Here is a 16,323-nt window from a genome sequence, read left to right as displayed (position 1 = left end):
GCCATGTACACAGTCCCTTTTTAAAAAAGGCAAAGATTGACATGATTTTATCATTCTCTTAAATATTTTCTTTTCTTTCTTTTCTTTTTTTTTTTTGTCATTCTCTTTCTCTTTCTCATTTCCTTGGCTTTTTATTGCTTTGTACTCTCTTGATTCTCCTCTAACCTCACTGTTCACTCCTTCAACATTTCTTTTTGTAGATCTTCTTCTGCTCTTTCCCCACATCTTTGTCCCAGGGCAATGTTCTTTGCTTTCTGTTCTCCTTTTAATGATCTTATGTACTCTCCTGGGTTCAGATACCTAGCTTTATGCAGATGACTCCCAAATAAAATTTTCCACCATTAACCTTACATTTCTGGCTATTTCCTATCAGATGTCTCTCACCATCTCAAGATCAAATTGTATAAAACTAATATTAACTTTTCAGTACAGACAGGACACTTTGGGAGACCCAGAGGAAGGAGTTGTATTAGATTGTTTCTTTTAAAATATTCTCAGTCTTGTTTGGAGCTTCAGATAGAGTGGCTCTGTGAAAGAGATTGGGAAGAGGAGAGAGTGAGAGCCTGATGCACTGAATTTGAGAGTTTGTGCTATTCACAGAAGGCAGTATAGAAGAGGACAGGAGAAGGCAAAAGAAATTTAGTAAATGTCAAAACCAGCCTCTTTGTTGACATGAAAGAGAGCACAGTAGAGTTCCAAGATGTAGTCCAGGATGATGTTTGGTAGGGCCTTGAAGCAAAAAGTGAAAGGTTTAAACTTGAGTGTCTAGGCCAGGAGAAGTCAGGGGAACAATTTTTCAAAGAGAGGATTGACAGTCTGTTTTAGCAGGGAAGGGAATTTGAGAAGGTCATTGTATCTAAGGTGAGAGAGAAGAGAGCATGGTCAAGCATCTTCAATGATGGGGTGAAATGGAAGGGTTGGATTATCTAAGCATTGTGGAGAGACACAATACAAGTTTTGATGATGATCTGGATGTGTGGTGAGAGATTGAGAGTTAAAGATGACCTTGATGTTGCAGGACAGGGAGGATGGGCGTGTGGTCAATGACAACAGAAAATGAGGTAAGATGGTGAGCATTGAGAAGAAGAAGAAAGGGCTTTAGAGTGGCCATATTAAAGTTGTGCTGATGACTAGCCATCCAGAATGTTTTAGGGGATGCACATCAATGAGGTTTTCAGCTCTGATTAGGATCCCTAGGCTCTGTACAAATAACAGTGTTGGAGAAATAGTCAGATATGCTTGATGGGCTAATATGAGTCTGAAGAGAGGAACAGTTGTGACTCTGTGTAGAGATGTTGGTGGAACCTGTGAGAAAAGATAAGAACAGCTGAGAGAAGGTGTAAAGGGAATAGTGTCAAGTGCCAGGTTAGAGCCCTGTGGGGCTCCCCCAGAGAGGGGAACACACCAGAATAGCAGTCAGAGAAGGAGGAGAAGAATGGTGAGAAGACAATGCCATGAAAACCACCTGATGGTACAGGATGTCTAGTAGGGAGTGACCAACAGTACTGAAAGCTAAGTAAAGATCAAGAATAAGAATGGATTAGAGGCTCCAAGTCTTAGCCAGGAAAGTGTCCTTTTAGACTTTGTTGATAACACTTTCAGTGGAGTTCAGAGAATAGAAGCAAGATTGCAGTGGATCCAGGAGCAAGTCTGAGAAGAGTTTGAGGATTATTTTTGTCCTAAACTGCTCCACACTTCTCCCCCACACATTTCATTGTGGATAATTCTGCCATCCTTCCTGTCAGGCTCTCAGCCTGATTATCATCTTTAACTTGTGATGCTTCTCCTCTCCCCATACATATTCACCTATGCCTTGAACAGGCTGCTTAAAACCCACTTCTTTCTGCAAGATATCCCAACTCTGAGACTCTGACTTCATGGCTTTTTGGTCTTTTGCCCCACATACTGTGTGTCTGTTTTATGCTACCAGTGCTCATGCCAAAGACCTTCTTTTTCTGTGTGTTGAGATGTTGTGTGTGTTTTAGATTAGTTTCCATAAGTTAATGTTTGCCTAGTTTTTGCAAAATGTAAAGCACTATGAAAGATTGAAGTATTACTGCTGTTATTTTAAAAACATTTTACCAGAAAGAGTGCGTATTTGAGCCAATATCCTTGTTACATTCCTCACATAATGAAGATCACACTTTCACTTTATGCAATGTTACTTATGTCAATGTACTGTACCTATGTATTGTGTTTAATTTAATGCTTTATTTAATATATCTTTTATACTCATCCAAAGTTGTTGCTTCCTTTCCCATGTTTCCTTTAAATATAGCATCTCTTCATCAGGGGTATCATAGTCCTTTAAAACTTTTTATACAATCAGGTTTACAATCTAGATGTGATAAATCGATCCCTGAACGCGCTCCCGTCGACTCCAGAACTCCACCAGGGCGAGAGGCAGAAGCAGAGTCAACGGGGGAGCCGCGGACATTGATCCTGCTGTGAGGATGGGAGGGAAGTCGAAATAACATACGTCAACTTCAGCTACTCTGTTCCCGTAGCTGAAGTTGCGTATCTTGCATTGACACCCCCCACCCCTCCACAGTGTAGACCAGGTCTTAGTGGAGAATTCTACCCAGGGTATGTGGGGGTCTAAATCTACTATCAGCTCATGGACAAGGCTTCAGCAGCTCTGTAGCCCTTTTGTGGTGGCTTCTCCAAGTCCTCCAGGCAACTGCAGCAGTCGCCAAGAACCTGACTTTCCCCTTCAAAGGGTCAGAATAACTGCAAGCTCACTAGCTACATTCCTCTCATCCTCCATGCTGGCCTCTGTGTATTTGGCACAGAGAATAGCTCTGCCACATTTAGGGGGTGCAAAGTCTCTCTGCACCTCTGTCCTCCTACCTGCACCATGGAGAGACGTCTGTGGCTTGTCCACTGATTGGTGTATTTCATCCCTACTGGATTAGGATCATTTTAGTCAACATAGCTAAAATCTTGGATTGAATTAAATGTTACTTATATATAACACATAAAATATCAGCATTATAGGATTTGAGGAATTAGGTATTTTGTGTAACAGCTCACTGCAAGTGTAATCCACATGGTCCAATCAGATCCTCTATTGATCTTACCCCATATTGTTTTTACTGATATAAACAAATATACTTTTAGGCCATAGGAATCTTTGCTTTTCTTATACACTTGTATACTTACTCATTTACAATTTTAGCACAGTCCTCCAAAGGAACTGAAGAAAAGGATTAATAGAATTGAACTGCAGCCATAAAGCCATGTTAAAATGAGCCAAGATATGTTGCTGTTGGTGTGTTTAGTTCAGTCTCCAGAGCCAGTAGTGACTCCTGTGTTGGAACACAAATGCAGTAAATCTGATGCAAATCATAGAATACCATGTTGAGGAGAGGTGGAAGAGTCCATCAAGCTTTCCATTTTGATGTTCTGTTCTGGATTTCAATATGTTCCTTTTAATTCTAGATTTTCAGATCATTCAGATCTGTATATACAGTGTTAACTCTGAATAGATGTGGAATACATGTGAATATATATGTTGATTCCATTTTAATGAGACAACATGTGCTTGTACCTGACTGTGTGATACTGAACCAGCTTCTTTGCTCAATTTTATCTTTCATGGTATAGAGCTGTTGAATTATAATCACGCTGTGTAAGCCAATAAGATAAGCTGTTATGAAAAGTTAAAGATGTAAGGCCCTAGTTCGCTTTAAAAAATGTTTATTGGTTTCTAATTAGATTACTACTCTAAATAAAAACATTTGTTTTCCAGATTAATTTAAAAATCAGAATTGGCACCAACTACTGTATAATATCTCCCGTAACAGGATCTGCCTCAGTAAGGTTAAAATTGTCCTCTGATTACACAGCTGTACTTGATTTCAAGCTGAACCTCTGCTCTCGCTACACATACAGATCTCTAATACCAAAATGATTTCCTTCTGTGCATGGCTGGGGAACAGAATATTAATGCCAAATACCACCATGAGAGAACATTTATACTGTCAGTATATTCCACTTTCAAAATTCTGAAAACCCACTTATAATGAAAATGCTGGCTGAGCTATAATTATAATTATAGTGTTAGACACAGCAGTAATTAAAGACCAGGATCAATAGCTGTCAAGTGTCTGCAGGTGCTATAAACATTACTTTTCTATGAAGATATGAAAGCTGAAAAGATCACTTAAATTCTAGTTTTAAATGACAATGCTAATGGAACTATATTTTAGCCAGAGAAGAATCTGCTATTTAAAGTGAAAGACAGATGAAGGAGCACCAGCTTGAACTGAAAATAAACCCCCTGTTTGCAAAGAAATGGATGAATTGATCATAGCATTTCTTCATTGCTATGTATTTTATCATTATCATTTGGTTGAAAAATTTACAGTTTGGAATTTATTCTTGCCTTTTTTTCAATAATAACTGAATTGGCACCTCTTTTTATGGCGCATTTATTGAAAATAGATTATTAAAAATACAAATTAGAAACATCACTTTTATTAAGATAAATACCCATGGTGGCTGTACTACTTTTTATTATTGTCTTCACAAATCTTAGACTTTAAGTTCTTTCCTTTTTTTTTTTTTTTTTTTTTAAATCTGTGTTTTACTCTAACCTTTTCCAGGTCTTTCTCTTTAGAACTGTTTTGGGGGTTTTTGCACTCATTGATTTTTTTTTATTGGCTTGCAGTGGATATTTTGTGAAAGTGATGGCCATTGTATTTAATATTTAAATTGAATTTTTCAGATTCTTTTCCTCTTTCTCTGAAACTTTTTTAATTGATTATTTTCAGATATGCTAGAGAGTTTTACATAGAAAGGTGTTTTTAATTGCAAAAAAACAGTTTAATAAAAAATAATTTTAAAAAGGGGAAAAAAAGATGAAATGAAGAAAGAGAGAAAGCTGGCCAGGCTTTTGGAAATTGTTTCACTCTGATGCATGTTAATGATATTACCTCAAACACCTTATCTCTCCAGTGTACCACAGTGACAGTTATAAGTGGAAAATTGAATTATTCAGAACTTCCGTTGCCTTCCGATTGGCTGTTTTTTAAATTTAATTAATTAAAATAAAACTTTACTGCACTTCTATGAATAAATAGTTTTTTACTTTTTTTCCTTAAAATTTTATATGTAAAGGTCACGGCATTCAGCAATCTGACAGGGTAAAATCCATTTAGTTTAATGAGAATTTTATAGAAAATACCTATTTTCATCACTCATGGGTATTTTAGTAATTTTCTTATGGCAACATAGTTATAGGCATTTATGTAATTTTTCTTGGCTCACAGCCCAAACTGTTGAATTTAATTGTGGGGGGAGGGAATGTTTAGGTTTTTGTGCTATGGCATATCCAGTTTTGCTGAGCGGCAGGTCCTGTAGCATTCCCCTTCCTTCATCTGCACAGTGCTAGGTTGTATGCTAGTATAGCAGGTCTAAAGAAGAATCTGTGTGCATGACTTTTTTTTTCATATGTTGTATTCCAGCATCTCTGGTTAACAGTAAAATCACTTATGACATTGGGGCATTCCATGAGCAGGAGGACATACTACTTGCAGGACTTTTAGGTTTGCTAAAAGTCTAACTGGATATCTGATTCTGCTTCCATGGAAATCCAATATCAGCATTCATCCTGACTTCAGTGAAACCAGATTCCAGTTGTTAATGTGATCTTTTGATATTTTTTTTAAGTGGTTGATTATTCAGTAAAGGTGGACTGGAACTTAACTGTTTAAGTCCTGATGTGACTTAGCTTCATACAGAGTGCAGAATCCAATAAATGCTATTGGCTATCAGCCCTTTTCATGCACATAGGACATGACTTGCACCCTTTAAAATATATTCTTTTTAGATTAAAAGCTATATTTATACCAACAATTGTATTTTATATTAGAGGGACACCATTGACTCAAATTCCAAAATATAGTTGGGATGTAAACAGAAATGTGACCTTTCAAAAACCACTAGAAAAGGTGGTTCTTAAGTATTTCCAGGCAGTGGAAGCAAAACATTACAGCATTCAGAAGCTGAAAGCAGAGCCATCAAATAATTTCACTAATTATTTTTTGTTTAGTTTTTCACCCAAATATCTTTTCATTGAAAAATTTCTGCCAGCTTTACCTAAAAGTTAATCTGACTTCATTATTATTGTCTGTGCTGGAAATAAATTAAGAAAACAAAGTATATATAGCAAACAAAAAAACTAGATTTAAAAGAAATTTTAGTTTTAATAATATAGGGGAGTGGTTCTAGTAACATAAAACTTGTCTGCGTCCCTTCATCCAGACCATTAAGGAATTCTTAAACAGTTTAGAAAATACCATTAATAACTTAAAAACTAATTTTAAAATATTTGTTAATAGAATGAATAACTAAGTAGTGTCATTTTGTTCTTAAAGGGGTACAGTCTCATGTATTAAGTCATGTATTACTAGTACATATTAGTGTATTACTAATAACCTAAATTTCAGGCCTGAAGTCTAGACAATGGCCATTTAATACAACATATAAATCTAGAGCAACAAAGTAATTCATGTACTTTGAATGTAGCATTGGTTTTGCATTGTTCAGTGTTCAGGTATCACTTCTTACATACGTGTAGTAAGTACCGGAAAATGTCCATTTCTGCTCGTCTGAAGCCTCCCTCCAAAATTCCCTCTTTGTACTAGCCTATAGTACAGAAACTGTACTAACAACCATCACGGCTAGCACGGTTTAGCCGTATCATGAATGGTTTTAAAACAATGTTTTAAGGCTATACCCGGTCCACTGTAGTGGCACAACTAGTTAACCTGAAATTGTTCTTGAAAAGTGTAGTTTTTGTAATGTAGGTTGTAACCTGGGCTATCTTCTGTCACTCTTGGTGCTGTGTCTCTCTCTTGTGCCTGAAACTACGTCATTCAGTTCATATTTTCACACACACACACACACACACACACACACACACACACACACACACACACACACACACACACACACACACACACACACACACACAGCAGCGTCCCTTTTTCTCCTTTAGATTTTTAGAATGTACGTTTGCAAAGCCTTCAGTGTTCATCTCTTCAATCTTGTCAGCTCAAAACACAAAATGGAGTAGTTATACTAGTGTTCTGTTCTAAACAGCATTCAGATCGACTTCAGTGGAACTCACTTAAGCAATCAGTGGACAGGTTTCTTAAAAATACTCCTTCATAAGAGACAGAAATGCACATATTGGCCAGAACGTCAGCTGCAGGCAAGCAGCATCAGCACACCTTGGCAGGAGGACAATAGAGGCTTTCAGAGGCTACTTGAGCTGAACCAGTCTCCCAGATTAAGAACAGCCTTGAGCCAGCTACCAGTGACCCCAAGGGACTGGTACTGCAACTGGGGAGCTCTGGGGCATTCTGGCCATGCCCATCTTTCTCTGGCCACATCCATTGCAGTGGTGGCTGGGAGGGACGTGTGATAAAAATTGCTACCGTGACTCTAGAATATGCAAGGGTCCCACTACTCAAGGGAGATCCTCTTGTAGCTGGGTAAGTTAGCTTTAGGACAAGTTTGCACAAATTGAGTGGTGAAAGGTTGCCCTAATGAAGGGGAGAATCTTAAGTTATTAACACTATATCGATGTTAATGTTCCCTACAGAGGGCAGAAAATGTCACATTACTGTTGAGGTGGCCTCTTATTGTTGTTTTATCGTCAATCTGACAAGCAATTGTTGGTAATGACTTTTTTCCACAACTATGAAATATAAAAGTTTTCATATAGAAATATTTTAATTTTCCTGCTATGCTAAATAAATGCCAAAAAAAGGGCAAGAGATTAGCAACCATATAATAAAAGTTTTGGGTGAGTTCAAAACCCCTAAGAGCAGAGTCCTCTGAACCCGGTAATGGAGTTCCTGTTTTATTTTTTACATATTTTTATGTCAGCTAGTTGTTACTTGAAAACTTTTGTTTACTTTCCATATTCTAAAAATGCATGAAGTGTCAGAAGCCATGTCAGTACACATGTATGATCATGGCATCTGCCATAAGCCAGGTTAGTGCATGTCTGTGACCATGGTATAAACCATCCAAGCTGACCCTTTTGAATTCAAACTGTTCTGGAATATATACACATTCTAGAACAGAAAGTACAATGTTGGCTGCACACTGAAATCCAATGAGTTTTCGTTTCTGTTTATGGAATAAAGTCTGTTGTTTTTTTTAACCTCTTTGAATTAAGATCTTCCTTATTTTTTTCGTTCACAGATCGAAATACTAAAGAAAAAGATCATGCAAAAGGAATTGTTTATAATGCAGCTTCTAGAAAAAATCTCTTTCCTAGAATGCGAGGTAATGACTTAAATTAGCTTTACTCTTTTAAGGGTTAAAATTGTTTTGATGTGATTTACAAGAACTGTTAGAGTTAGAACCATGATGTCTGATATTTTCTTTATGTAAATTCACTGTATGTAGTAACTGGTCTTGAATATGGAAACAGAAATAGTTGTGACATCAGGATCATCATGAATGCATGTAATAAATAATCTTCACATTCATGTTGAACTTCTGTAACATAGTTATGCATTTACACTTCAGAGACATTAAAAAAATCTAGCATTCTATATAAACATCATTGATTGACTTATGTTTTACAGTCACAGTAACTTTATTTTCCAAAAATAAGTAAATTTTGTGTATTCTAAATAATATTTTTAGAATGTTGATGAAGAAAGTCTTATACTGGACTTCATTAGTTAAAAGAGAGAATACAATGTTAATGAGCTGAAATCATTTAAACTTATTTGTCTTCTTGGAAAATGCAACTTGAAAGGTCATGCAGAAAATCCTTCTTTTCCAGAATAAAGAATTACAAGACAGGTTGGACTACTTAATGGAAACCCAGCCGAGGACTAATGTAGAAACAAGAGAGATCGGAGTAGGATGTGATCTTCCATCCAGGTATTCAGAACTTCAGCGAATTTTACTGGAAAGGGTTCTCTGCAGAAAATCACTCTGTCAATAAACCTATCCATTAAAACAGCATGTGGATTTGGAACAACAGTTTATATCTCTGCCAACAGTAATTTCTCAAGAACTTATCTTCAGTCTAATAATTAACATACTTCTAGTTAATGATCTTTTTCTTCATGGCATACAGAGTGGTGTGTAGCATAGAAATGATATTTACCATTGACTTAATTTCTGACACCTACAACAAACATGTTTCTTTCCTTTAAATGATGGAACATGGTAGAGACTCCTGGAGTATTTAACTACGAAAGAATGAAATGAGCAAGGAATTAAAGCTAGACCCCTAGAGTTCCATCTTTTGGGGGCTATCAAAGAATTGTTCTTGTGACTTGCAGGAAAAATAGCATTCAAGTTTTCCTACTGTGAGTGCAGCAGAACATAGCAGCAGAACTTTAGCACTTCAGTCGGGTTGCATAAAGTATCTAGTATGTTGGGCAGTACTGGAATTTGGCTGATCCATCATTCAAATTAGGCTAATGTTGTTGTGTATTCATAACATACATGGTCCATCACTATTTTAAAAAATCAGTGTTTGCTTAAAATTGCTAGATATTATCTGAAATACTACAGGAACCTAATATAGGAAATAACATATTGTTGACCACTGTTTGCTGTACGAGCTCCTCTGAAAGCTATTACAATATAACTATTAACATATTAACTGCTGAACTACGTGTATGTAACTAGGTGAATCCTGTTCCAAGCCTGACTAATACAAGCTTCAGGGGTGGGAGGAAAAAATGGTGACTCCTTCTAAAGGTTTAGTGGCAGTAGAGCTCCTTTTAAGGCTGCCGTAGTTATTGTACATGCTCCCAGCCCTACATGGGGACTGGCCAGTGGATCTGCATAGTTATGTTTTATCTCTTGAGCCTTTACCTAAACTGCTTTCTTTGGTTTGAGGGGAAGGATGTCTTCACAGCCTATTTGTATGGGCTACACTCTCTCTCTTACATGCTTCAGTGGAACCATGTTAGTTCGGCTATAACCAAGGCTCTGTGCACTTGCATTAGGAGGGGGACAGAACTTGCTCAAAATGCACTTAAAATAAAAAGTAATAATTGTCCATGAACAATAAACCCCAATAGCTTTGCCATTTTTAAAACACCCAGCAGTACACTAATCCATTTTAACAGCCCTGCAAAATAAATATTTAATTTTGAGGAATGCAAGTAGGCACATGAAATCAGTAAATTATCTTGTATAATTTTGCCCTCCTGATATAAAAACTACCATGTCAGTTTTTCAACTTGTTTGGCAACTTTGAGCCTAGAGCATAATTTAATGGTACTATGAAGTTGACAAACCCTTCTTTGTGGTGCTTCTTGGGGCCTTTTTAGGTTTCAAAGCAGCCTTTGCATAGCTCTCAGATTTCTTCCATTCTTGAAACTTATCCATGACATCTACCTAGTTTAGTTTTTATGAAACATTTTACAGTCAATTTTATTTTTTAATTCCATGTCACAAGCATGCTAAATTAGAGCACCTGTGTTGCTATATAGTCTAATATGTGATTTGTTGATGCTCACATCCCAAACTTGCTAGTATCTCGCATAAGATTATTAAGAGTTCTTCATGACATTTAAAAAAATATCAGGTGTGTATCTAACGTGCATTACAGTTTCTAGAGCCAATATCAAAAAGAACCTTCAAGACACAAGTTCTTTGCAGTGAAGTTTACAGTCAGCTGCCCAAATTGACATGTCAAGCAAAACAAGTTGAACCTCAGAGACTTTGACAGTTAAAATGTCTTTTTCATCTCTTAGTAGTACAAACATCGACAGCAGAAGGTCTCCTGAAACTTCAAGACCTGTGAGGACATACACTCCATTCAAGAGAGTCTTGGAGTTTACTGTGAAGAATAATACATCTTAAGCACACAAGTCAGTGCAGTCCTTCAATAAGCAAGTGCCTTTTGCAGCTGATAAGAATTAAGCTAAGCAGCCACAGAGAAGACCAGCAGCCGAGAATTTTGCTCAACATTTTCTGTGTGCAGCTTTTTAGTAGCTCCATATCTGAAGTTGCTACTGACATTAGTGTTTTGCATGTGGTTATGGAAGAAGAGCAGCATGAAAATGCAATATGTATTGCTTCTTGAGAGGAAGCTGTTTAGTGCAATTTGTCATATTTCAAACACATTGAAGGAGAGACTGTTGTACAGTTGTATAGTTTTTCTGATTCTGTGTTGAAATTCTTTCTGTAAAATTAAGCTGTAATTTATTTTATTTTCAATCTAATATAATTAGGTGTAAAATCTATAATTCTCTTGCAAAAGGGCATTGATTTGCAAGCCACCTCTTTTCTTCTTGGATGGATCACCTGTTACAGTCCTAAAGGCTCTGTTTGCCCCCAAAAGGTGCACTAATATCCAACATTCTTTCGCAGAATGTTTACAGCGGAGCTGTGTACCTTAGATAACTATCAAAGAGCTTGATCCTACAAACACTTGCTAGTGAACATATTGCTTACTCAGTAGTAAGCAATAAAGCTTCACTGTTTTATTGGATTGAGACCTCGGTTTGTACTACAGTTAACTGTAAGCAATTCTATTCAGTGATAAATGTTTGTAGAATCAGGACCAAGTCTTGTAGTCAAAGCCCTACATTTGGATTTGGATTTATTCTTGGCCCATTTTGCCCTGGAAAGAGGAATGGATAACTACAGAGCAGAATTTTCTCTTCAAAGGGCAGTAGCTGCATTATTCTATTATGTGATTTTGGATTTTGATTGAGAAGACTATTTCTTCAAAATTTGGCTTAACATCTCATGCCCAACTTCCATGTGCCAGCAGAAATTACTCCATCTACTCTACATGTGAGTATTTGAATACAGGGATGCTTTTTCACATCTTGTTTATAATCCCAGAGTTTAAAAAATAATGCTAATTTTATTTTTAAATGTTTTCTTATGGCTTTATTAAAATGAGTTTTTAAAAAGAGTAACTTTATATTAGTCACAGCTGCATTTATTTTAAAAAATGTACTGTTACTTAGTGTTGCTCTTGCATTTCATATTATTACTGGAGGACACAAGGCATGCCTCAGGGTTTCACAAAATGAATGTGTTCCCCAACTTTAACCCAAGATTTTAAACTTTGGCACCAGCTGTAGAAACAAAGTAAGAGATTGTGTTTTTAATTAAAATGATCAGTAATCTACACCTAATAAATGCTTCGCTTACTCCCAAGTTTTTCATGTTTTTGGATGCTTGTTAGAGAAGTTTATCTTGAAATTGCACTTTGTAACCGGCAAATAAAATAGCACATTTTTCAGGACAGAATCACAAGTGACTGCATTGGTGTGGATAGTTTGGAACACTTGCAGAAATAATTAATTGTTAATTAAGGCATCAATTCTGCAAGTTCATATGCACAGTAGATCTCACTGTGTGTGTGAATTTGCAGAGTTAGGGCCTAGTGAACGTGGACTTCAACTTCTGAACACTGAAAATGTTCATTTTCTAAAAAGCGAAGTTCAGTATTATACTACACCTCTTCCTCAATATAAGGTGACCCAATATAACACGAATTCGGATATAACGCGGTAAATCAGTGCTCCGGGATGGGCAGGGTTGCGCACTCTGGTAGATCAAAGCAAGTTTAATATAACGCGGTTTCACCTATAATGCGGTAAGATTGTTTGGCTCCCAAGGACAGCGTTATATCGAGGTAGAGGTGTACTTTCAAAATTCAAAGTAAGTGTTTGTTTCCTCCCAGACTCCTGCCACCCAAAAAAATCAAGGAATATGTAAATTACTTCAAATACAGTCGGATGGAGATCTGTATAGTATCTGCTTATCTAAAGTGTTTTATTATAACCTGTGCTACTATAGAAGTAGCTCTTAAACATTTAATTAAAAAAAAAAACCCTAAAATACTGGTTCTGCATTATTACCAGTGAAGGGATAAACCTGTTTCTCCTTGTGAAAAGGCATAGAAATTGCTCCACTGGGAAAGGGCCTGAGGACAAGGCCCCCTACTTTTTATTTAAATAGGTTACTTTCTATAGACCCCTGAACTGAGGAGCTATTTTTATACTGCAAACCAGAGGAATTGTCTTGTGACCAGGTAGCAAATACACTGAAACTACTCAGACCTGACATCAGTGGTAACTGTTGATTTAACCTTATGTGGAGGATCTTTCCTTGAATTACACTATGGTGCCTGAGACTTGGTGCCCTAGTGGTTTCTGAGACACTAAGCTGTCTGAACTGGGATTCCACCATTTTACAGCCAGTTTGAAGTTTATCAGAATTATAAATGAGAAGTGAAACTATTGGCAGGATCTTCAAATACATTAATATGTGCCAGAGATGACAGTGAGACACAAGGTGGGTGAGGTAATATCTTATACTGGACCAACTTTGGTTGGTGAAAGACAAGCCTTCAAGCTACACAAAACTCTTCTGATGGTGGTTGATTTTTCTATACCCAATGCATATATGGTATGCTTGCCTAGTGCATGTGATCATCACTCCCTCTGGTGGCTGATAGCAGCAACCATTCAGACTATTTCATAACTTAGCCTGAGTTACGCTAAAAAGTTAGGTCAACCCAGCTAAGTTGCTCAGGCGTATGAAAAATCCATGTCTCTGAGAGATGTATTTAAATCAACTTAACCCCAATGTAGACAGTGCTCGGCTGATGGAATTCTTCCATCGACCTAGTTACTGTCTCTCAGGGAAGTGGATCGCCTATGGGAGAACCCCTCCCATCCGCACAGGTAGTGCATACACTGAAATGCTACAGCACTGCAGCTATGTCGCTGTAGTGTTTCAAGTGTCGGTAGGCCCTCATTGTTCCTACTTTGTTCAAGTGATAGATGTCCGTGATCTTGATGCTGAAGATTTTTGAATTGAACCCCACTTCTGATTCTGGTGTTCTCATGGGTACACAGCCACAGTTCATTACACAAGCATCTCTTGACATCTTACATGGCAAGATGGCTTCACAAGCAGTTTATCTTGATCATGTGATGAGGCTGGTTTATTATGTGGGAGCAATCTTTAAGCTTCAGGTGGCTGGATGAAGACTGAATTAAAAGATGGGTGAAAGGTGCATGGTTACAAAAGATGTTAATCTTTTTTTCCCCTAAATCATAATGGAGCCCAATGCAGTTAGTTACATAGGCAAAGGTTCAGAAACAACAGTCATATGGGGGAGTTTCTCAGCAAATGGCATTTGCTTGGAGATTGTGAGAGAATGGGGAAAACGTTGGGCTGTGTTTTATTATAAATATCAAAAGGAAATTCATTATGCTTTCAAAGGGTTCAATGGAATTTCTTCTGAAAATGTCATACAGGTCTCATTAACTGAGTAAAGCAAAAAATCAACCACTCTGACTGTGAAACTGCGCTGGGCTTGCTTCAGATCAACTGGATCTTGGGTCTTCCTTGTAGAAGTTTCCTCTTAAAAAATATATTATGATTTATAGAATAATTTGAAATATGGATTAATTTCTAAACTAAATGAAAAGGACTGAAGAAACTCTGTACTAATTAAAAACATCTTGATATCGGATATGCTGCACAGAAATCACTAACTAAAAGAAAAGACAAGGATTTTATAATTGAATTTTGTTCAGACTTGATTGATGGATAATGTGTGGTCTTTGATGATGAAGGAGGGAGGGGGGAAAAAGTTTGTTACTCAGAGAACAGTTAAAGATTTAGGATCAGATCATCAGCTGGTGTAAATCAGCATAGTTCCACTGTCAGGAGATCAAACTAGATGATCAGTGGGTCCTTCTGGCCTTTGAGTATATGTACCTAAGTCAAACTGTAAAAATGTTTTTATAATTCAATATCCTGTTTATCAACACTGGTTTGGATAAATGTGTCTTACAACACTGGAAATTAGGGGGTTTCTGGAATAGTCAATGAGATCCATGTAGCTAGGTCCTATAAAGTGCATTGAATATGTAAGAGTAAATTATATCATTTTATTTAGATCACAAAACAGTGTTCATACCCCATATTCTTTTGTAATTTAAACCATGTTATCAGCTATCTTGTATTTAACTCAAAAAAGCATTTGCGGATTCAGTTTGCATATACTGTATAAATAATAATTACATTGTACATTTTAATATCTACGATATGTAGGATTTGAAAAGGATAAACTTCAATAGATATTGTATATTTTATATGAATTTTTAAACTCTAGTGTCTCAGCACTAATTAGAACATAACAAAAGTTTACCATAAAAATCATAGAAACAACTTATCCTACAAACCCTTCTATGTGCAAAACATGTATGAATTTGAAAGTGATTTGTTTGGCTCTTGGACTTTCTTGTTAATGTTTTCTTTGGCAGATTACTCTTGAGAACAGGAAATCACTCCCTTGTTTAGGACTGAAAACTGCTCTTTGAGCTAAGTATCAAGTAGATGAGGCTCTTAATTAAAGAAAAGAGAATGTAGACTTGTTTTGGATACACAACAACTGGCATAGTGGTCCCTTCTCCCTCAAAAAACAAACACACAAAAACTGTTGTAAAAATGACTATCCATTCTGTTGTCTAAACCAAGGGCAGATGAAGACAGGTTCCCAAGTACATCAGGGATGATGCTCCATTGACATCACTGGAGTTATACCACTAGAATAAATTGGCCCATTTTTTTATAACTTAAATTTCCATTATTAATCAGACATATTAATGAGTGTATATTGTCTTCTAAAAGCATATTTTAAATGAAGCAAATAATATGTTCACTGCATCGAAAGCGTCTTATAAATATGCAAGCAATAGCAAAGATTAGAACCAGGGACTAATCAGTGATGAGCAGTGTTGTTTGCTCTCTTAAGATAAGTTCTGTAAACTAAGTGTTATAGCTTAGCTAATACTTTCTGAGATGTACTTTTATATGGGCATTTTTGATAGCTTTGGGGTGCCTCTCAGACTTGGACTCTGGTTTTCCTGCAAATTGCCAAAATGCACTAATAAAATCTTGTTAAATCTGGAGGTTTTAATACTTCTAAGCTTTCATGAAGAATTCCAGGATTTTCTGGGTGGGGGGTTGGATTTTTGAGGGGGAACAGGGGAGTTAAGTCACTGATTTGACATTTGAGAGTTTTTATGAGTGGATGGGCAGGTTAAAAAGTGTACAAAGTTAGGAGGGTAGGATTTGGCCCTTTGTTAAGCCCATAGGCTGTTCAGGAGATCTCACCATCAACAGTATAGGAACACACACCGCCAGAGAGGCGGGAGTGGGGGAGAGGATGGAAACATCTATTTTAATTTTTTTGAGTAGGAGATACCAGAAAAAAATAAAAATGGAAAATTGAAAATTTTGTTTCCAAAACCCAGAAGTCAATGGCATTTTGATTCAAAATTTAACATT

At 36.8% G+C, this 16,323-nt stretch overlaps 1 protein-coding gene across 1 annotated transcript in view; it reads left to right on the top strand.

Moving 5' to 3' along the window:
* Nucleotides 1-16,323, top strand: part of MYZAP (myocardial zonula adherens protein) — a 98,404-nt gene that overhangs the window by 63,963 nt on the left and 18,118 nt on the right. Inside the window, exons 11-12 of the mRNA XM_050968013.1 lie at nucleotides 8,221-8,304; nucleotides 8,813-8,913. Of these exons, the coding sequence (XP_050823970.1) occupies nucleotides 8,221-8,304; nucleotides 8,813-8,913 (185 nt within the window). The remainder of the gene's footprint in view (nucleotides 1-8,220; nucleotides 8,305-8,812; nucleotides 8,914-16,323) is intronic.

Source organism: Gopherus flavomarginatus, chromosome 9, assembly GCF_025201925.1.
Source record: "Gopherus flavomarginatus isolate rGopFla2 chromosome 9, rGopFla2.mat.asm, whole genome shotgun sequence".
Classification (NCBI taxonomy): domain Eukaryota; kingdom Metazoa; phylum Chordata; order Testudines; family Testudinidae; genus Gopherus; species Gopherus flavomarginatus.
The sequence above is the reverse complement of the archived record's forward strand: the minus strand, read 5'-3'. Positions and strand labels throughout refer to the sequence as shown.